This window comes from Rhododendron vialii, chromosome 11a (genome assembly GCF_030253575.1).
Source record: "Rhododendron vialii isolate Sample 1 chromosome 11a, ASM3025357v1".
Lineage (NCBI taxonomy): Eukaryota > Viridiplantae > Streptophyta > Magnoliopsida > Ericales > Ericaceae > Rhododendron > Rhododendron vialii.
The window spans coordinates 17897354-17920322 of NC_080567.1; the positions used below are offsets into that span (position 1 = coordinate 17897354).

Below are 22969 nucleotides of genomic sequence, written 5' to 3' on the forward strand. Positions count from 1 at the left end.
AACTGCCCGATGATTATTCATGTGTGGCTTGTACAATGATCAAAGTGAAGGGATTCAATCGAAGAGTCGCGTGATGAGGACAGATGACATAACAATTGACGAAAAGAATTACCTAACTTTAGAGGTAGCAATTTCAACCCATATTCTTTAACCCGCCCAAATCCGCCCACTTAAAACCCAACCCAATCCGCCCATATTGTATAATGGGTTGATATGGGTTGAACCCATATCAATCCCTATTTACTTGGGTTTAGATGGGTTGAAAGTGGGTTAAATATGGGTTAGAGTTAAAAACCCACTTCACACACTCCAGCCCATACAATGCACACAAATCTAACAATTCTACAAGTACCCGCTCATAAATCAATCTCTCTCTCTCTCTCTAACAATTCTACGAGTACCCGCCCATAAATCTTTCTCTCTCTCGCTCTCTCATGCCAAAAAGGGTCTCCCTACGAAAATGGATAGTCAAAATCAAACCAAATTACTCTCAATTTTGATCGGTTCTAGCTCAAACAAAATTGAGCCGACTGATTCTTTTAAATTGCTTTTTACTAAACATATAGGTGGCATACTTACCCATAAGAACATATAGGTGGCATTTAATTTTTATTCTCCCCTGTAAAAACGAAAAAAAACACTTTCGTCTAATTTAAAATAACTAATTTTGTTTTGTAATTTGCTAATTTCATACACTTGTTTTTTTTTTTTTTTAAAACCAGTCAATTTCAGACACTTTTTGAACAATTCCTTTTTCTATAATTTCCATTCTTTCAAAATTTCTTCCTGCTGCCAGGTGTTTTTGAATTCAGGCCCCGTCCCACTTTAAATTATAAGTGATGTATTGTAAGAGAATGACCTGTCTCGTAAAGAGATAAAATAAGTACGTAAAAAATAAAAACCTTAGCGGAACGGAGCCTCATTGAAACAATTGGGCATTCCTTCATTATTATTAATTTAAATAAACTTACTGATGTGGTCTGGTCAGCTTTTTTAATCCTTTTTATTGAAGTGTGCTAAGTATAGCATAAGCAATCCATTTCGACGCCTCCAAAAACTGTTTTAAGAATTTGCTCGATGTTTTTTATTTTTTTTCTGAAAATTTCAAGTGTTCTGAGTATATCCTCGGCGCCGTACCGGACCGAATTCGGTCTTCATTCAGAATGATCAAAAAATAAAAGTTGGTCTTCACTATTCAATCCAATCAAATTCATCCACAAAAATTATTTTTTCGATTCTTACGTCGAAACGAACTAATAGGGACAAATCAGAGAAGGGGGGAGGAAGAGAGAGGAAGGAGGGGGGGAAGGAGGAAAAAAAAATAAAAAAAAAATTGAAAATGGGTCGGGTCGGGCGGGTTTGGGTTTGGCTTGACCCATATTTGACCCGACCCATTTCAACCCGTTTACTCTTTGACCCATATTTGACCCGCTCATATTTAACCCACGACCCATTTCAACCCGCCCAAACCCGCCCGTTTGCCACCTCTACCTAACTTCAATACGGAAACGACTTAATACTAGAAATATTAAGCATCTCTAGACATAACCGATAGGAAAATTATAATGCCACGAGCATTTTCTCTAATGCCACGAACATTTATTGCTCTGGCGTGTAGAATGACTGACTTGTCCTATTGTGATCCAAAAACGAGCCCATACCCCTCTCGCTCTCTCTCTGGCTGAACTTCTCACTCTTTCTTTCTCATGCCAAAAAGGGCAAAAGTTGCAGAGAAATTGAATTTTCCCACCAGAACACGGAATCTCCCTCTCTCTCACCGAGAAAATCACAGAGCCAACTACACTTTCGCTCTCTCTCCTAAAACACACTTTCAAATCTCTCACCCTTGTTCTTTAACAAATTTACCACTTGATTATTTTCGGGTCTTAGCATAATGAATAACTTGGAGAAATACACCCATAAAACAGAGCATTGGGAACTCAAACTATTAATCAAAAATCAAAAGATCAGATGAATATCTACACATAAATGAAGTCTTAATACATCAACAACTCAAGTTCCTAGGCCATGAACATATTAATATACTCTCGTAATAAATTTCTAAAACAACTTTTACCATGGTCTTGACCAAAAAAAAAAATCTTGACCCAAAAAACCTTTTACCATGGTCATGTTGTTATCTCTTGTGAAAGAGAAATGCACGGACTGAACGAAGAAATCGAGCTTGAAAGCTTGGCTTGATTTCTTCACTATCTAGCCATGAAATTCTTTGAAAATAACGATGTTGGAGTTAAGCTTCGCCAATAATCGTGGCCCTAATCGGTCATCGGACACCATATCAGTGCTTGCTGGGCTTCCTGCAACTAGATAGCTGAACATTCTTCTTATCAGCATTGTTTACAGTTTCTGTAGCGGATAAGAAGAAAACTGTTGAACTGGGAACTTAATCCGTGGCGTCCATGGTGGACGGCGGTGCTTGGTGGCGGTGGGTGGCATCCTTCGTGGTCTATGGCGGTGAGTACTGAGTAGTGGGCTCGGAAATTTTATCGAGGAGAGAGAGGGAGAACTTTCTCTGCGAATTTTGCCCCTTTTTGGCAAGAGAGAGAGAGAGAGGGAGAGAGGGATAGTTGGCCCCCTTTTTGCCACGTTTGTCACGTATCTGTGAGATTTGTGCGTAGACTGACAGCTTTTGACCACATGAGGGCAAATGAGCCTTTTTACAGTAAATTGCTATTCCCCCCTCCCCTGACACCACACTCCCCCCGGACCCCACCGTCTTTTCCCGATTTACGCCCCCCCCCTCCGGCAATTCCTTTGTTTATTTAATTGTCTTTATTTAATTTATTTTCTTTCTTTCTTTATTTATTGAATTATAAGTTTTTTTTAAAAAAATTAAGTATTTCAAATTTCAATCAGTTTAAACTGGTGAAAAGATTTTAAATTTTTGATCATTTTATCTTAAATAGTCATAATTAAATTTTGACTTTAAGGCTCCCGTTAATTAGTCCTAAAAAATCGTAGAATCAAATCTCTTAGGGTTAATCAACAAGAGCCATAGAGTAAAAATTTAATTATGAAAATTTAGGATAAAATAATTAGAAAACTAAAATCTTTTCATCGGTTTAAACGGATTGAAATTTAAAACACTTAATTTTTCAAACCTCTTTAGACAGTTTATATATTAAAAAAGATGATTAAAAAATTAAGTGTTCCAAATTTCAATCTGTTTGAACCGGTAGAAAGATTTTTTATTTTTGATCATTTTATCCTAAATAGTCATAATTAAATTTTGACTTTAGGGCTCTCGTTGATTAGCCCTAAAAAAGTTGTAGAATCAAATATCTCTTAGGGCTAATCAACGAGTCAAAATTTAATTATGACCATTTAGGATAAAATGATCAGAAAATTAAAATCTTTCCACCAGTTCAAGCAGATTGAAATTTGAAACACTTAATTTTTCAACCTCTTTAGACAGTTTATTTAGATAGTTTATATATCAAATATCTTTTTTTTTTTATCATTTTATCTTCAATGGTCATAATGAATTTTTGGCTTTAAGGTCTTTCAATGAGTACCCTAAGGCTGCCTTAAAGTCAAAAATTCATTACGATAATTTAGGATGAAATGATAAGAAAAATAAAATCTTCGCACTAATTCAAACAAATTGAAAAGTGGAATACTTATTTTTTTATATAGTTTATATATATAAAAACGGGCGGTTCCGGAGACCCCTAAAAAAACCTTCCAAAGTTTCAGATCGAATTTTGATTATCCGAGCCGCTTAATGTAATTAGAACGTGATTTTAAGGGTACCCGCTAGAAATCAGTAAAAAAAATGACCGGAAAGGGTTTCATCCGAATAATTTTTTATTGAACGGTTCAATAAAAAACTGCTCAAATCAAGTCCTTCCCGGTTTTTTTTTTTTTTTTTGCCAATTTCTAGCGGGCACCCTTAAAATCACGTTTTTATTTATTTAATTTTCTCTTTTTCTTTATATCTTTTTCCTCTTTTATTTATTGAATATTTTTTTATATATTTTCTCTTTTATTTATCCGAAATACTCCTCCCTTTTAACTAAATTCTTGTTTTATTTAATTTCTTAATTCTTTTTTCTTATGTATTTAATATTGTTCATGCAATTTCATTTCTTATTTATTTCCTCGTTTATCTATTTATCTCTTTCTATCTATTTATTTTTCTCTCTTCAACCTCACTATTGTAATGTGCACCAATATGAGAAAATTGACATATCTCGAGACTTGATCGGATAACGTTGATAATTTTGGGCAGTCTAAAATGTGCTTGGGACAATTATAGTACTACAAAGATCAATTCATTTAATCACCGAATTTGAAAAGACAAAAATATTGATCTATGTGCCAATTAATAAATGTGGCCTATTATTAGTTTAAAAAAAAAAGACCAGACAGAATGGAACAAAAATGTTAATTTGTGTGTCAGCACTTTATATATTAAAAAATTAAATCCTCCAATTTTTAATCTATTTGAACAGGTGCAACGATTTTATTTTTCTGATCATTTTATCTTAATAGTACTCATAATGAATTTTTAGCTTTAAGGCTTTTAACGAACTCCCAAGAGACCCCTAGAACCAAATATGAAAAGTTCGAAAAAATGTTATGTGATTTTCGGTGAAAATTAACGACTTATTAATCTAAGAAAAAATATGTGGTTTTGGACTTCCCTTAAAGGAAGAAAGAACTGATTTTGGAAACATGCATCGGACGAAGATACAAGATGGGCTGTTAGTTATGGAACATGTTTGCGATTGTGGCACGAAGTAATGGGTAAAGGGAAAAAAAAATCTAACCGGAAAGAAAGAAAAGGAAGTAAAGAGGAAAAAATAATTCTAACCGGAGGAAAGAAAAAGAAATAAAGAAAAAAAAAAGAAGCAAACTAGAGACAAAAGAAGGGGAGGGGGTAATATTGGAAATGGCGTGTGGGGTCAGGGGGGTGGGGTGTCAGGGGAGGGGGAGGGGGGAAAAACTGTTTCCAAACCGATATACACCCTTCGCATTTACTGCCCGACTGTCTCCTCTTCTATTCATTTAGAGCATCTCCAATGCATCTTCCATTCTTCTATTTCTCCATTTGAGAGGATTATTTTTGGAGGAAATACCATTCCAACCCATCCTTTATTTTCTCCTCCATTTGAGAGGATCAAATTTGGTACTCTAAATATGGAGGATGGAGAAAAAAATGGAGGATCTCCTCCATTTCACTATTCACCCTCATCAAATCCCATTTTGTTCATCAAATTAGTTTTGATACACTAATTCTTTATAAAATTGGTACCAATCAAAAGATACGTACAATATCTTCAAAATAAGACCCATATTGAATATTTTTTTAATGAAGTTAGAAAAATGAAAATTTGAGTTTTGGAGGGAAAGTGGGGAAGTTTGAGATTTGGGATGAGTTTTTAAAGAAATAGAAGTAGAAATAGAGTATTGGGTTGGAGTTAGATTTCCTCCAAAATCACTTTTGCAATAAAATATATTATTTTGATACTTTCAAATGAAGAAATGAAAGAAAAAATGGAGTATTTGATTGGAGATGCTCTTACTATGAATAAATCAGAGAATGTAATATAACTTTATTTTCGGTTTTGTCATTATACTTTTCTTTTTCTCACTTCCTTTTAATTATACTAGTTTTTTAAATCAGAGCAATAATTTCTAATCCAATCTACTACCACCCAGGCAAACTTCGAGTCTAGTGCATTAATTCTTTGTGTGTTCCTACAGCTCTAAGTTTTTATAGAAAAACGTTTTACGATCTGAGCTCTGATACCAATTCCGTCACGACCCAACCCAAAGGGTACATGACCGGCCAGTGAAATGAAATCACCCAAGGCCTTTTAAACTCCCAATTACAAAAATCTTTATAATATATTTATAATTTATAAATAGATGCGTGAATTTATTAAAATACATCAGAACCGGCTATTGTGCATATCGAATACAAACTTCGCCAATGGAGTATAAGTGACTACAATTATGGATCCAAATCTTGGCACTATTAATCTCTTATAGCACGAGTTCTAAATTGCCAAAACCATCACTATAGAACAATTTGAATCCCATTGTCTAATGTTTGATAGCCACGTCAATAAAAATCACCATAATTGAAAGAGCCACCTTAACTCACTGTGATCTGAAATGGGTGGCCACAAAACCATTTCAGTGAGAATTACGATATACAAAGGTTACATAATCGCATGGGAATAATCAAATAAAACATGGTATAATCATGAACTTTTCAACAATCAAAATGAGTTTCCAAACTCAACAACAGAAGTTCTCAATAACGCAAATCATAAAAGCTCAATACTTTCAACAATGTAAGTTTCAAATATGCAACTCATAAAATCCATAATTTGACGACAATTTTTAAGTTCAAAACTGTTAAACCAAAAGAGATCCATCATAGGCAGTATATCTGGTAGCCCGGGGAGCGACCCCAGCATGCGCAAAACAAAGGAAATGATCAAATCCAAGGGATACCCGGACGTATCCTTATCCACAATCGATAGGCGCCAAGTTACACACAGCTCATCAAAGCTCTTCGCCCAGATATCACATCAATAGGTTTAATTCACTTTTCCTTTTTAGATTAATCCCATGCTTGTTTTTAAATCCATTTTGCAAAATTTATGTATAACATATATATCTAGACTTATTCAATGTAACATTTAAAAAAAAAAAACAACAACAATTTCGAAAGAATATTATGTAACCAGAGTATATTCGTAACTCACCTTTTTGCATTCGTAATTTACCGTATCGCAATAGGTCTCTTATTTTATTTTTCCTTCTCCTCCTCTCTTGATTTCCTTGCTTCCCTTTCTTTCCTTCTTTCTCTCTTTTCTTTCCTCCTTTTTCCTCAGCCGAGTGCTATGTATGTAGTGTGTGTGCCGTGTGTGCAAGTGTAGTGTGTGTTGGTGAAGTAATATGGGAGCCTATTTATACTTGTGGGCTTCAGACATCTAGAATGTCCTAACATATCTAATCATATTTTATTATTTTCTAACAAAATCTAGAGCAAATCTTATATTATCTAATAATATCTTAGTATAATCTAAAACAAATCCTAATGAATCTAATCAAATCCAAGTATATTTATTTGATATTATCCCACAAGATCTAGAATGATCTAATGAAATCTTTCCATATCTTTTAATATCTAGAATAATCTTATATTATATAAGAAAATCTAAACACAATCTACATAATATCTAATAGAATCCAATTATATCCCCAAAATCTAGGGAACTTAATCCGATTCTTTCCGGATTATTCTTTTCATCTCGCGGTGACTAGTGCCTTATTCCCGTGCCGCCATGTTGTTTAAAAGGTTATGGCGATACCTGTAAAGTTTTATAAAAGTTGACAAATACATCGAAAAATACTCTACTTTTATAAATCTTAAGTCACGAATTAATATATTCTCTAAATCTTAACGGTAAGTGACCCGCTAAATGTTAGCTCAATTGGAGGGTGTCGGGGAGGTGTGATGTTCGGGGAAAGAAAGATAGAGAGTTAAGAAAATCAGTGTGATTGCTCGGTGAATCACAAGACGCTCAAGGGGTATTTATAAAGTAACTCAGTGAGCCAACTCAGTCAATGTGTCTAGACAACCCTGGCCAAACTATTATAATTTCCCAACTAATTCCTACCAATCATTACTAAAAGAATTGTTGGAACCTACAAAAAGATGCCAGCTATAATTCGTGATCTCTTACGTGGTCTTTAGTCACAAACGGACAGGTGAGAATATTGCGTGTCTCCATGAATAACTTATTCACTACTCCTCCATGAATAACTTAATCTCCCCTAGCAAAACTATTTCGTACGTTATTTACACAACACCTTTCGATGGTCTGATAACATTTTCTAGACATTCTTTGTGGAATGAACATATATTACTGTATTGGGAAGCACTTCGGTGTCTCTCTTAAAAAAGGAGACACCGTAACTTTTGGCATAATAAAATCATTATGAGTATAACTAAAACTCATTACAAGCATAACAGAACCATAACAAGGCATAACCAAGGGATCCAAAAAACTAACCAAGGCATAACCAAACAAGTTATGCCTTGTTATGGTTCTGTTATGCTTGTAATGGGTTTTTGGTTATGCTCATAATGGTTTTGTTATACCAAAAGTAACAGTGTCTCCTTTTTGAAGGGAGACACCGAAGTAATTCCCTACTGTATTATACTATTAACAGGTGATCCAATTTATAATGGCCCAATAAATGATTAAAGCCATTTTGCTCATGTTAGTTAGTTGTAGAGAGTAGTCCAATACATCACCTTTGCTGAATTAGTAGAAGCTTTGGGTTTTCGCTGGGGCGGCATGCAACGCAAGGGATGGATGGGGAGATTATCTCATTCTGGAAGGAGATGCGAAAGGGATAATTCGGATGCTGCGGGGAGTTCAAGGTGGGAATTTTGAACACGAAATTAGCGGGTTAGGGTCAATTATTTCTGACACAGAATACGAATACAACACAACACCATAACACGAAAAGTTAAACATGTCGGGTTAGGATTGAGAGAATTTGACACGAACAAGAGATGACACGACACGACATGACATGACGCAAGATGAGAATTTATGAAAGGACATGATAACACGACACAAACTCGACACGAAGTTAGTGGGTTAGGATCGACTATTTTTTACACGGGACACAAAAATGACATGACACGTAAACTAAACAGGTCGGGTTAGAATTGAAAGAATTCTAATACAAACATGACATGATACTCACCTAATTATAGGCGGTCGGTCCTTTGCATTAGGACGATTTCTTTTTCCATGTGGTAGTAGAAAGGAGGACATGATTCATGAAACGCATGGTGCAGCGTCTGCAGTCGCCTTCAAAAATTGAGGTACGCTGGGACAATATCCTCTATAAATAGGGGGAATTGCGGTACAGTGGGAAGTGAGGCAAATAAGTCCCAACACAAGGGACATTTTTTCGGAATTGCTCAGTCATTTGAAGGTAAAAAATAATTTCCAAGACATGGTGTTGAAAACAAAAGTATATCTCTCTATTATAACACACTCAGGGAGCAATGTACGCATACTCAGGGAGCAATATTATATGATTGAAAGAGCAATATAATTTAATTGAAGGTGCAATATTATGCGATTAAAAGAGCAATACTAATTTTTTCCGAATGATCAAGTACATAAATTTTGAACCATTTTTTTTTTTCCATTCTAGAAAGAGAAACCCATTTTTCTTTCTGGGTTAGTCCAAATAATTTACTCAAACAAAAATATCTTTAACTTTAAATTTTATTGGGGTCAATACGTTTCACATAAAGTGCAAAGAATTTCATTTGAGCAAAATCAACGGATCCGGATCCTCTGTAAGGATCTTGTGAGAATTTTGTTTTGAGCTTGACAACACACCAATAAGGAGATCCAATGGTCCCCAAGGGCTTTCTTTTTTTCTGAAGCAAAAGGTGCCGTTTTACTTCATAAAAATCTAACGTTTTCTCCTTTCTTTGTTACGTTTCTTCTTTTGTTTTGTTTTTTTGTTTTGTTTTTTTTACCAACGTTTTCTCCTTCTGTTTCTTCTTTCTATGTTTTTTTTTTTTACCAACAAAAGTAATATTTGAGTTCACGGTTGAAATTGGCAAGGACCAGTTGGTTTGCTTTATAATATTTGAGTTGACAAAAAAAAAAGTCCCAAAAAAAATTCACCTCGACAAGAATAATCGAACAAGTAAAAAATTATGTTCGAAACATGATTTTTTTTTAATAAGGACAATTATAAATCAAAAGGACAACTAATCTTTTGAGTTTTTTCATCTTAATTAAAAAATTGAGTTTCCACCGTGATTCTTTACATTTTTTTATCCCTCGTTAAGACAACCAAATAATTCACAAACATTTGACACGAAACTAACAAATGCGAAAAAAGTTTGAATAAAGGAAAAAAATTTAAGTTAATTTTTTATTGAACAGAAAAAAATTAAGTTAATTGAGTTATTTATCCAAGCTAGGAAGGAGAGTGTGGGAAAAGAGAAAAAGCAGAGAGAGAGAGACGCAGGGAGCCCCTGAGGGGGTCTCCCCCACCAGATCTATTAAGTGTTTATGTGTGAGCTGTGAGTGAGTTAAATGTATTTGTATGTTTTGATTGCGAAATGAATGAAAGTAGAGTTGTTAGTATGTGAATTCTCTTTTGATTTCCAACAATATGTGCATATCAGCGCTAAACCTTATGTTGGCATAGCAGGTGAATCATCTATGTTGGGACCATAGGTCCATAACCATTTGGAGAAGAGTTGGAGGATTTTTTTCCCCTCTCTCCGTGCGCTCGTGTGCAACTGGTAGTATACGTTATGGGACACGTTTGGAATGAGTTAGAATAGGCCATGGGTGGGTTTCGAAGTTACAAAAAAAAACCACCCACTAGGATTTGAGTGGGGTGTGGTTGGAGGTGTCATGTCCCAAAACCGTTGCGATGTACAATAATATTGCATATATATGCATAACAGAGACAAAAAAAATAAGTTACTATTTAACTTTTAAAGCCAAATCTATGGTTTATTCAAAAAATATGACTATGAATTAGTTATTCGGTCTCTCTTTCCCTTTGACATATTCATTGTTGAATTATGCCATTGAGGAGTCTAAATTTTCTTTCATTCATTGGATCATATTTGTGAGGCAACCATAGTGGTGCAGAATATTTGAGTGTACTATCCGAGTCTCTCTCAATGCTTCTCTTTTTTTATTGGTCCGATTTCTCTTTTTTATCCTTGTAATATAAATGAAAATTTTTTTTTGCCATTAAAACAAAATAAATGGAAAAAATTAAAAATAAAGATGATTTGAAAACTCTGGTCCCCCCCAAATAAAGTTGATTTGAAAACTCTGATCCACCCACCCCAAAAAAAAAAAAAAAAAAACCCTGGTCCCCCACCCAATAAAGATGATTTGAAAACTATGGTCCCCCCTCCTTTTCAGTTTTCTGTGTGTTTTCTATATCGTGTGATAAATGTGGAGGAAGTGAATCGACATGAGTGATGACAAGAGCATGCCCTGAAGCTCTGGACAAATTGACTCACAAGCTTCTGAAAATTCCAGTCCACGAGTGTGAATACTAATCTTCCATTCATTTCACATTTTTTTCCTTATCTTTTTAGTATCAAAGAAGGAAGGATTGATTGGTGCTTCTTAGATGGACCGTATTGCAAACTTGCACACGTTATTGGTAGGGGTGGGAATTTCCGACACGAAATTAGTGAGTTAAAGTCAGTTATTTCTGACACAGAATACGAATATGACATAACACCCTAACACAAAAAGTTAAACAGGTTGGGTTAGAATTGAGAGAATTTTAACATGAACAAGAGATGACACGACACGACATGACACGACATGACACGGGTTGAGAATTTATGAAAGGACACGATAACACGACACAAACCCAACACGAAGTTAGCAGGTTAGGATTGGCTATTTTTGACACAGAACATGAAGATAACATGACACGATAACACGAAAAACTAAACAGGTCAGGTTAGAATTAAGAGAATTCTGACACCAATACGACAGGCCACGATGCCCACCTAGTTATAGGTGGTTGGTCCTTTGCATTAGGACGATTTTTTTTTCATGTGGTAGTAGAAAAGGAGCACATGATTCGCCTTCAAAAATTGAGGTACGCTAGCTGAGACCATATCCTCTATAAATACCTTTCAATTCAGAGCACAAATTCTAGAGTGTATTTGCCTTGTTTTCCCTCTTGACTTCATCTGAAAACACTTCGTTAAACAATGTCAACATCTTCCTCCTCGATATGGTTCACAGTGACTAGGCAAGAGCCGAGACTGGTGGTGCCCGCGGAAGCAACACCGCGTGAACTAAAACAACTCTCAGACATAGACGACCAAGAGGGTCTCCGGTTTCAGGTTCCAGTGATAATGTTTTACGAAAGCAATCCTGTCATGGAAGGAGAAGACCTTGTGAGTGTCATCAGAGAAGGACTAGCCAAAGCACTTTCGTTTTACTACCCATTTGCCGGGAGGCTTGTTGAAGGGCCTAACCGGAAGCTTTTGGTAGATTGCACGAGCGAGGGGGTTTTGTTTGTAGAAGCCGATGCAAAAGTTGAGCTCAACCAACTTGGTGATGCGATTCTTCCAGGGTGTCCGGTGTTGGAGGAGCTTCTTCATGATGTTCCTGGCTCTGATGGAATCCTTGGCTGCCCTCTCTTGTTACTTCAGGTAGAGTTAGCTACTTAGCTGTGAACATTTGACAATCTAGAAACTCTAAGCTAGGCTATGTTTGGTAGCACTAATGCTTTCTGTTTTCTGTTTTTAGAATTTTCAAAAAATAGAAATGAAAATATATTTGGTGCACTACTTCCAATTCAAAATAATGTGAATAGCTTTCACTATTTTTAAAATTTGAGAAAGTATCAAAACTTTACTTTCACTTCTTCCAAAAATGAAAAACCGGCTGCCAAAAACTTCCCAACCTTCCGCTTCAACTTAACCCACCTTGTCATTTGACTCATGCACCTTCTCACCACATCAGAGGAAGACCAAAGACCCAAAATACAACCCAACCCAATAATTGAATTAATTAATACATAAACTTATCTTTGTAGTCATAGATATGTTAACCTACTTTTTTACAGAAAAAAAGTTAGACTCGCAATTATGGATAGCCAGGAAGTTAGTACATGATAATTAATGAATCCGGTTTTCCTCCAATCCCAGTAGAAGGAATTCCTCCAACCAAGGACACATGGCACCTCTTGATTCGCCCAAGTCCTTTCATTCCTTACCTAATAGCAATCTAACGTTACGTTAACTCTAAACTAAATTCACCATTAACAAAAAAACACCCTACTTTTTATGAAAACTCCTCCATGCATGTAATTAATTAGAAAATATCAGTTTCTCTCTAATTCGTATCTTCTAAAAGACACAAAAAGCAAAAGAATGGAGAAAGCCTCCGATTAAAAAAGAATGGAAAAAATCTAATGGAATTTTTCCAACTCTGTGCATAACCTTGTTCTTCGATGAATAATAAGCCAATTTCTTGCTGTTGCAAAGTTACCGATATCAATTTTTCCATCTACGCCAATGAGAATATTGTTTTTTTTTTATAGGCAAAAGTAACATTTTATTAAGGGAAGGGGGAGGGAAATCCAATCAAAAGTTAGAGAACGTCCAATAGGAACAAGCCCATACACCCGAAGGCCTAAAAGCCCAAATAATACAATGAAGCCCAATAGGGAACAAAGCCCTAGCAAAAGGCCAAAAAAGCCCAGATATTACAATATAGCCCAACCCAAAGAAACCCAAAACCCTAACCCAAACTACTGAACATTTCAAATAGCCATCCACCCGCGGCCACCAAATCAGCCTAACCACCGCCCCACCACCGAGCCAATCAGTCCAGACATCCACCGAGCACCAAAACGCCACCACCACTAGACCACAAACCAACAGAGGGAAACCCAAGCTCAGACGCGAGCACTCAACCATAGTCATTAGGCAAAGACCGGATCCCCCCACAGTAGATACTGGCGGGAGGCCGCCGGCCATGCTCCACCATCCAATCTGCCTCGCCGTTAGGCATAAGCACAGGTAGCCCAGGAACTACTAGGCCGGCAGAAACGACGAAGAGAAACACAACCGAGACGAGGAGAGCACAACGCAAAGACGGCACGAAAGAAATGTGCAACAATTCGGGGTGCGGCATGAAATTGCCGGATCAAATAGGATGTCATTGACGGCAATGGCATTTTTGCTATGGAATTTTTGAAGTTTATTGGACATCCAGAGTAGCAATTCCATTTTTTTCTTTGTTCTCATACATATAATAGGTATATACATGGTAATCTATTCCTAGAATAATAGAATTGTAAAATAAAATTTTCTAATTACATGGAGGTGTTTTCCTAAAAAGTAGGGATTTTTTGGTTAACGGTGAATTTAGTTTAGAGTTAACATTAAGATGTAGAGGTAATGTTAGATTGCTATTAGGTAGGGAAAGAAGGGACTTGAGCAAATCAAGAGGTATCATGTGTTTTTAGTTGGAGAAATTCCTCCTACTGGGGTTGGAGAAATTCCTCCTAATAATTAAGTGAGTTTCGAGTGGCACACAAAAACTATCTAATTGTACTCAATTATGAGTAAACGCTCTGTTAATTAATTTTCTCTTTACTTCTAAGTTTAAACCTATATCAATTATTTCCACTCAAATTAAGGAAAAATTGAACTGTCTTATGTCTTCTGAATTTCAATGGGGAGTGATAAAAAAAATCATGTTTACGTGTTTTTGTTTTTGTTTTATTTGAAAATAGGTTGACACAAACATGTTTTCCGCTTTTACTGTTTTTTTTTTTTAGAAAAAGTAGAAACTAATTTCAGCAAATAGAAAACAAAAAACAGAAAAGTGGCAGTATTACCAAACATAGCCTAAATGTTTATATGGAATTCCCATGACTCATAATGATGAGGCACCTTATGATTTCAAATATGCCGCTGCAAGAGAAAAAAAAAACGAGAGTTCAAGCTCTCTATTGTAACTTCGCTTTGGTTTTTGATCGTGTTGTACCGTATCAAAAATAAATTTGTAAAAATTTGGAGTTAACTACTACTCCGTAGAATAGTGGTCAAGACCAAGTATCGATCCGAAGGGACAGATTGGCTAAGTTACTCTAATTCCGACGAATTTCTAGAATAATTTGAAGGGAAAAGGAGAGTTTGATTGGTTTGTTTGTTCAGAGAAACTAATTAAACAAAAGCAATTAATTAAAAAGGGTTTGGAAACTTGATGGAGGAAAGTCTAGGATTTAGAATCTACCCCAACTGCATAACCATGTATCACATAGATCGGGTTAATACTCGAATTGTAAATCACTATCACTAGGGCTCGCAATCCCTATCGATAGTAGGTAAGTAGATTTCCACAATCTACCAACCAGCATGGACTATCTCACAGTACTGACTGTCTCACTAGCGCGGTTTAGCCACCTAACGACACAGTCCGTCTCACGAGCATAACCTATCTCAGTCATTTGGATTGAGAACAATGAAAGCCATTATGTGAAAGGTATTTGGAAACCTAGGAAATAAATACTCAATCAATTTAAAGAATTAAAAACCATTCCATTGATATCATGAAAAGTGTTCTTGAACACGTAATCCCAGTCGAATAAAAATCCTATTCTATACAAAAGAACAAGGTTACTTGATGTGAGGCTTCATCCTCTCCCGAGATAAGGGGTTTAGTTCTTAGATTTGCTCTTGCCTCCCTCTAGCTCGCTAAACAAAAGTTAGGAACCCTAAAACAATGTTTAGAAGATGTATTTATACCCTAAGGCCTCAAAGTTACATTTAAAACTCGCAGAATATATTATTGTTTCGAGACCGCCCAGGCGAAAATTTGGAGAGTTGGATTTCTACAGGTGGGCAAAGCCATACGGACAGAAATGAAAGCCGTCCTAATGGGACTTTCAGCATTCTTTCCCCTGCTTCTGGGCCACTCCTGCAGCTTCCTACTTCGTGTTCGCACATCCTAAGCACTCCCACTTCACACATTTATGCCTTATCCACCCTCCAATGCCTCAAACATTACTAAACAACTTAAAACATCAAATAACAATGCAAACGGACAAACAACGCATAAATAATTTGGGAGACTAATTAGGTGCTTTTCGGCATCTATCAACGTCACATCTGATCTGTGTCAACTTCGCATAGCTTTTGGTGCATTACATAAGTCAGACCTGGCAAGAAATGTAATTCTGGATAGAGTACTTACTCTTGTAACAAATGTGCATATTCGTATTCACGTGTAATGTTCACATCAAGTTTTTTTTCTTTTTGTTGGTGGATTTCGCTGAATGTAGATGACTCGATTTAGGTGTGGTGGATTCGCCATTGCCCTACGCCTGAACCACACAATGAGTGATGGAGCTGGTCTGGTCCAATTCCTAAGTGCAATCGCCGAGTTCGCCCAAGGGAAAGAAATCACTGCACCTTCTGTGTCACCTGTGTGGCAAAGGGAGCTCCTATCCGCAAGACATCCTCCCCGAATTACATGCCTTCACCACGAATTCGAACAAGTGCTCGACACCAACAACAATAATGCCAACTCAACCCCAATCCAAAAACCTTTCTTCTTTGGTCCGAAGGAGATCAAAGCTATTCGAAACCATCTCCCCCCACATGCAAGCGCCTCCACATTCGAGGTCCTGACAGCGTGCTTGTGGAGGTGTCGCACCCGTGCACTCGCGCTAGACCCTAACAACACCGTCAGAGTTTCATGCCTTGTCAATGGTCGCAGCCTGCCTGGCCTGATTCTGCCTCACGGGTACTACGGCAACGTCATTACCTATCCTGCAGCAGTTTCAAAGGCTGGAAAGGTATGTTCCTTTCCACTGGAATACACGGTGGAGTTGGTAAAAACTGCAAAGCCCCAAATGACAGCCGAGTATTTCAGATCAGTGGCAGATCTTATGGTGATTAAAGGGCGTCCTTTGTACACCGTGGCAGGAAACTTTATTGTTTCTGACGTAAGACGTCTTGGCTTAGACACAGTGGATTTTGGGTGGGGGAAACCGGTGTATGGCGGCACCGCTGGGGCGTTTCCTGGGTTAAGCTTCTATATGAATTTCAAAGATGGGATTGTGGTTCCAATATGCTTGCCAGAACCAGTCATGGAAAGGTTTGAGGAGGAGTTGAAGAAAATGACTAAGGACCCTTTCGATGGTTCAGTTGGTCACAGCGCCCCTAAGATCACATCCATGCTCTAAACTGAGAATTCAAATCTGCAACAATGAATATAGTAAGCCTTTATGAAGGACTGGGATGAATTTTGTCAAAAGGATTTTGTTGATATACCAGTTTTTAGATTCACCCTAAAAAGGGATGGCTCTGTGGTGAAGGTCTAAGATTTAGAATGTGTATTCTAAGGTCTTAGGTTCAACTTCTATTGCCTCAATTCTTGAGGTCACTTGAAACTGTTGCAGAAGGAGTTGTATGGATTAATCCGAAGTAAATGCAAGTTGGCTCTGGGCATGCTGTATTATCCAAAAATATATGTACTTTTAGATCTATAGTATGTCCCTTATAGACGGAGAAAAAGCATACACAAACTATGCAGAATATGTGGTTGTAGTGTGGGCTTTATCATTTTAATTTTTCAATAACAAGCTAAAAAATTCTCGTCGTCATTGTATAGCTAGGTGAGTTAACGCTAACATTTTTTGTAATTCTTTGTTTCGTTATTTTTGTCGACTTTTTTGAATTTTTGTTGAATTTTTGTTTTATTTTTTGGTATGTTCCTTTCCACTGGAATACACGGTGGAGTTGGTAAAAATGGCAAAGCCCCAAATAACCACCAAATATTTTAGATCGGTTGAGGATCTTATAGCTAGTGATTAAAGGGGTCTAAGGTCCAATCCAGTTTTAATAGTGTCCAGTCCGGTCCAATTTAAGGCCATTGCGGGTCCCTCCCGGGCCCACAATCGTTAATTTTCTATAGCTCATCGAGTATATCATCCACGCAAAAAATTAGCATATCAAACATCGATATGTACATGAACAAAATATATTTGTACAAAAAAATGCAATGACCAAAAATAAAATGATACTCTTAATTACCCTTTTTTTCCTTGTGCAAATATATTTCGTTAGTGTATCTATTGATGTTTGATCGTGTTAATTTTTTCGTGGATGAGATATTCAACGAGCTCTATAAATAAACGATTCTGATCGTTGTTGTGGGCCCACGGCCAAAAACTGGACTGAATTGGAAAACTGGACTAGACCTGACCTTAACCCCAACATTATAGGCACTACAAGAAAATCGGGATCTAGCAACGGTCAAAAGCATCACTAAAGAACACAAAAAGCATAGCTACAGGCTATACCAACGGTTCACCAACCGTCGGCCAAACCTTTGCAATATATCCGTCACTGTAGAGGTATAGCGATGGTTTTGACGAGCGTTGGTACAGATTTTTTTTTAGTAACGGTTTCTTTAGCGACGCTTATAACCGTTGTTAAGGACAATTTTTTTTTTTTTTGAAAAATCACCGTTGTGGGACGTAATGGCCACGTGTCCTCCACATGGTGCGGACGTGGCACCCACGTGGCATTGACGTGTCAACCTCGTGTAGCCCGCGTGGCGCTGATGTGGCACCCACGTTTCGCCCGCATGGCAACATGCAACAAATTTTGCTCCTCCTGAGAATTGAACCCAGGACCTCGCATTCTTGCACGTGCGCTAACCAGCTAGGCAAGCACAGCACTTATTAATATTTATACTATATTAACCAGATTTTTCTTAATCTAATTTTTTAGTAACGGTTATTAAAAACCATCGCTACAGTCCGGTTTATAGTAACGTTATTGAAAACCGTCGCTATAGTCCTGTTTTTAGTAACGTTTTGCAAACCGTCGTTATACATCATCTATACCGACGGTTTTTCTAAGAGTTACTAAAAAAACTGTTGGGAGATCCCAAATTTCTTGTAGTGAGGGAATCATCCAGGGACACTTGACAGCCTTGAATCAATTTTAAATCCATGATTTACAAGTTTTAAACGTGGGAAGTTGAGAGCTATGAGCATTATATGCTTTGACCAAGTCAAGACTCCAAGAATGGCAATCATGGGACACATGGCGGCTCACGGTTGGAGGAGCCAAGAAGCACTGCACCACTATTCACGGTTGGAGGAGCCAAGAAGCAACGAGTAAGGGGCGTGGACCAGTCAAACCCAGCACTTAACAAAATTATCTTATTTTTCCAGAAAAGTTTATCTTTCCAATCCATTTACTTTCTCAAGTATCCCGGATTTTTACCTTTTTCGCACCCTTTACATTCAATTGTAAACGTCATTATCATTCCGACAAAACTTTTTACTTTTGATCTCTTCTTTTTCACACGATTTGGAAAATATTGAAGTTCATTTCGTTTTGACAAACCACAAATTAAACCACTTTGTGATCTCGCTCTTTGGATTCGATCATACCGTGACGGAAAACTTTATTGTTTCTGATGTAAGACATCTTGGCTTCGGCACAATAGATTTTGGGTGGGGGATACCGGTTTATGGCGGCACCGCTGGGGCATTTCCTATTGCTAGCTTTTTAATGAGTTTCAAAGATGGGACTGTGGTTTCAATATTCTTGCCACAACCAGTCATGGAAAGGTTTGAGGTGGAATTGAAGAAAATGACCGAGGAGCCTTTGGATGTTTCATTTGATCACGGGGATCACATCCATGCTCTAAATTGAGAATTCAAAGGAAAATGATATTCACTCTTCGTTTTAATAAAAAAAATACATACACTTTTCAACACTAAAAACTATAAAAAAAAAAAAAAAAAAGTGTGGATAGTAAAAAAATAAGTATGAATATCAATTCTCAATTCAAATCTGCAACAATGAATTTAGTAGTCATTGATTGAGTACCATATGAAGGACAGGAATGAATTTTATCAGAAGGATTTTGTTGATTGGGGTGGCAAATATTTTTAGATCTAATCCTAAGGGATGGCTCGGTGGCAAAGGCCAAAGACTTAGAATGTGCTATCTCCTAAGATCTTAGGTTCAACTCCTCTTGCCTCTCAACTCTTTAAGTCACTTGATACGGTTGCAGAAATGGCTGTATAAATTAGTCTGAGGTGCATGCAAATTGACTCTGAACTGTATTATCAATCCAAAAGTATATGTATTTTATAATTTGGAGGATAACCCTCTATAAATGGAGAAAAAGCATACCCAAATTTTGTAGAATATGTGGTTGTATTTTGGACTTCTCATTTTAAATTTAAGTAAATTCATACAACATCCACTCTTATCCACCCATATCAACAACTACTCAAACCAACTCTTATCCACCCATATCAACAACTACTCAAACCAAGCATAAGCTATCCCTCTCTCTTAGCCAATCCCCCTCATAACATATATATCCATCTCTTATCGCTCTTGTGTAGGATTTCTTAAGAAACCCTAACCCCAAGAACTCATGTCAAACCGTTGAAGAAAATAATACCGAATGCGCACTTGTCGCCATGGAGGATGAAAACCTTAATGTGTAGTTATATGTCTTCCGCCTCCAAAATCCTTCTCTTATCTTGACCTTATGTCTCACACAAAGATAGCCTAGGAAGTATGAGAGAGAGGGTAGGGTTTGGAGTGAGGACATGCTTGCTCGACCAGGTTGTGTCGTAGTAAAGAGCGCCCCAAGCGTAGGGCTAGGTCGGTTGTAGCATAATAAACTCAAAAGTCCGAGGTCGAATCCACAGGGAGCCAATAGAGCTAGGCCAGAGGTTTGATTTACGAAGGGTTTTTAGCGTTAGGACCGCCAACCTTTAGTTCGGCTTTGAGATAGCCAACTTTTGAGCGATGATAATTCTAATTACCAAAAAGACTAGAAAATGGAATTTGACAGGAAATAAAAGCGGCAAGATCTAGGGGTTCATTCTGCCCATAACTTAGGCCGTTCAATACTTCTCTTTGATAACTCATGTGAGAGTCATTGTCATTTGATCTCACTCGGAAGATTTAACCATGAAAATCAAGTTTAACTCATACAACAGGGTTTGAAAATGGAAAGGAACTCATTTGGGCATTTTATCAAACACATAGAATGCCATGGTTCTAAGCATTGGGTGTGCCAAGGAGACTTGCCTACACACAATCAAAGAAGTTAACAACCCTAAGTTTAGACCAAAGATTAGAGTTCAACAAGTTCTTTGAGGCATTTTTGCAAACACCTAGAGTGACATAACTCCAAGCATTTTATGTGGCAAGAGATCAAGTTCTTGCCTACACATAATCAAAGAGGTTAACAACCCTAGATTTTGTTACATAAAAATGAACTTAATCCATTCACAAACCACATTAAGCACAAGAAATGAGAGAAGCCATTAAACTAGTGATAAGCACCCGTTAATGCAATGCAGGGTGCGCTAGTATCTAGTTTTAGTTAATTTCATCGCTTAATTAGTTGCTTCTTAATTGCGTTTACTCGTAAGGTATGTTTTTAGTGCTTTCAGGTAAATCGTGTGAATAAGGCATATTTTGACATCATCCATGGCCCGAGTGCGTCCAAGTACCCGAGGAACCAATGAAGACCCTGTCGGCCCCTGAAAATCTGTCTAAGTATGGAAAAATCACTTTTCGAAAAAAATATCGATTTTTGAGATAAAAAATGGCGGTAATTGATCCTTGAATTTTTCTAAGAGCAACTTCAAAATTGCAAGGTTTTATTCAAAGATTAAGGTCATGTTTTGAGCCATTTATTCGATAGAAAAGTGTGTTGTTTTCTGTTTTACACTAAAAGCTGGGGGTCAACATTTTGATTGGATTGAAATCTCAAAATTCTGATAATGTCATTGTTTCCAAATGGGGGTACTTCCTTATTTTCATTAAATAAATTAAAGTAAAGAAAAGGTAAAAGAAAGGTTTAAAATGCAATCTTTACTTAAGTTTAGAGAATGAAAATAAGATGCTGTGGAGATTTGCCCGAGCAGAACCTGTCATTGCCCGAGCAGAAGCTGGATGGCCAAGGCAGAAGATGATTTGCCCGAGCAGAACATGTCATTGCCCGAGCAAGAGGAAGGCAGCCAAGGCAGAATTCTGAGCTATTGAGCTCGGCATCGATGGGATGCTATTTGTTACATCGATGCCGAGCCTCTTAGTGGTCCAGCCCCTTAACCACCTCGGCATCGATGGGATAAAACTATTTACATCGATGCCGAGACCCATAGCAGAGCTTTCTAAGGCCGTTGCCATCGATGCCGAAGGGCTTAGGAGGGGATTTTCGGAGCATCTAGGGAATATTCCAGGCGCAGAGCTTAGAAGTATAAAAACTTATTTCATTGTTTTGTACAAACAAGTAAAGTAGAATAGATAGAAAGTAGACTTAGATTTGCTTACCTAATTTTAGATCTAGATCTAGATTCAAATTGTTCTTGAGTGTTCTTATTGTTCTTCATTTTTCCAGCTCTTAACTTTTAATTTTCTGCCCTTAGTTATTACTTTTTGATATTGTCGCCTTAATTAAAGTTGTTTATCTTCTCCCGATCTATCTTAATCTCTAATTTTCTTCTAGTGTTGCTTTTCAATTATGCTAAGTAGTTTTTCACTTGCTTTTATCTCTCTCTATATGAGTGAGTAGTTTCAAGGGTTAGGTCATGGGATGATTAGCATCTCATGACTCGGGCAAAAATTGCATTTTGCACCCAATAAAGCTTTAAACTTTGATTTGAAAATTGATGTGGGGTTCGGGTTTGTTTGTCAAATCACCAAGGTGTTAACCTCTTTGATCATGTGTAGGTGGGAGCTTCGCCTACCCACCACACATGATGCTTAGAGCTCTTTCGCACGAGGTATTTGCCAAATGAATTCTAGAGCTAGCTTGATTCTCAAATTATTTTATTTTCCGATTTGAGAACTTTAACCGAGTATCTTGAATTGTGTAGTTGGGTGAAAAATGTGATTTAGCTCGGGTCTTGGGTGTTAATAATTCCTAGACCTAACCTATCTTTTCTCTAGTTAATTCCTTTTTAATTTAGCCCTTTTATTACCACCGTTAAAGTAAAACAAAGTTGGCTGTCTTAAAGCCGAAATCCCGTACTTCCATCTACAAATCCGGGCAAGCCATATAATTATTCCCTTGGGTACGATCCCGGATTTCCGGTTTATTATGCTTCAAACGACTTGTTAAACCCTACGCTTGGGGTATTATTCCGCATTATTATTATCATCGGAGCGAACGAAGCAACTACCCAAGTCATGGGGTAGAAATCACCCCATGACCAAGCCTAGATCACTACTCACCCATAGTGGGTGTATACACAAAGAAAAATGATGAGAGAAATGAAAACATGGGCAAAAATGAAAATAAAAGCTAGATTAATGTAAAGAACAAGAGTACTTACAACATTAATGAAGGAAATCTACCTCAAAACCTTAGCAATC

At 37.1% G+C, this 22969-nt stretch overlaps 1 protein-coding gene across 1 annotated transcript; it reads left to right on the plus strand.

Annotated features, from left to right (window-relative positions):
* The first annotated feature begins 11640 nt into the window (after nt 1-11640).
* On the plus strand, nt 11641-17242 carry LOC131308576 (alcohol acyltransferase 16-like). The gene is made up of 2 exons (XM_058335519.1): nt 11641-12235; nt 15880-17242. Exons 1-2 carry the CDS (start codon nt 11789-11791, stop codon nt 16783-16785), a joined length of 1353 nt encoding a protein of 450 aa, XP_058191502.1. The 5' UTR covers nt 11641-11788; the 3' UTR covers nt 16786-17242.
* The last annotated feature ends 5727 nt before the right edge of the window (nt 17243-22969 follow it).

What these genes read in the sequence shown, in the direction of transcription:
- LOC131308576 (XM_058335519.1), top strand. Translation starts at nt 11,789, where the DNA reads ATGTCAACATCTTCCTCCTCGATATGGTTCACAGTGACTAGGCAAGAG. An exon ending in GCCCTCTCTTGTTACTTCAG is followed by an intron (nt 12,236 to 15,879) that starts GTAGAGTTAGCT and finishes CGCTGAATGTAG; the next exon opens with ATGACTCGATTTAGGTGTGG.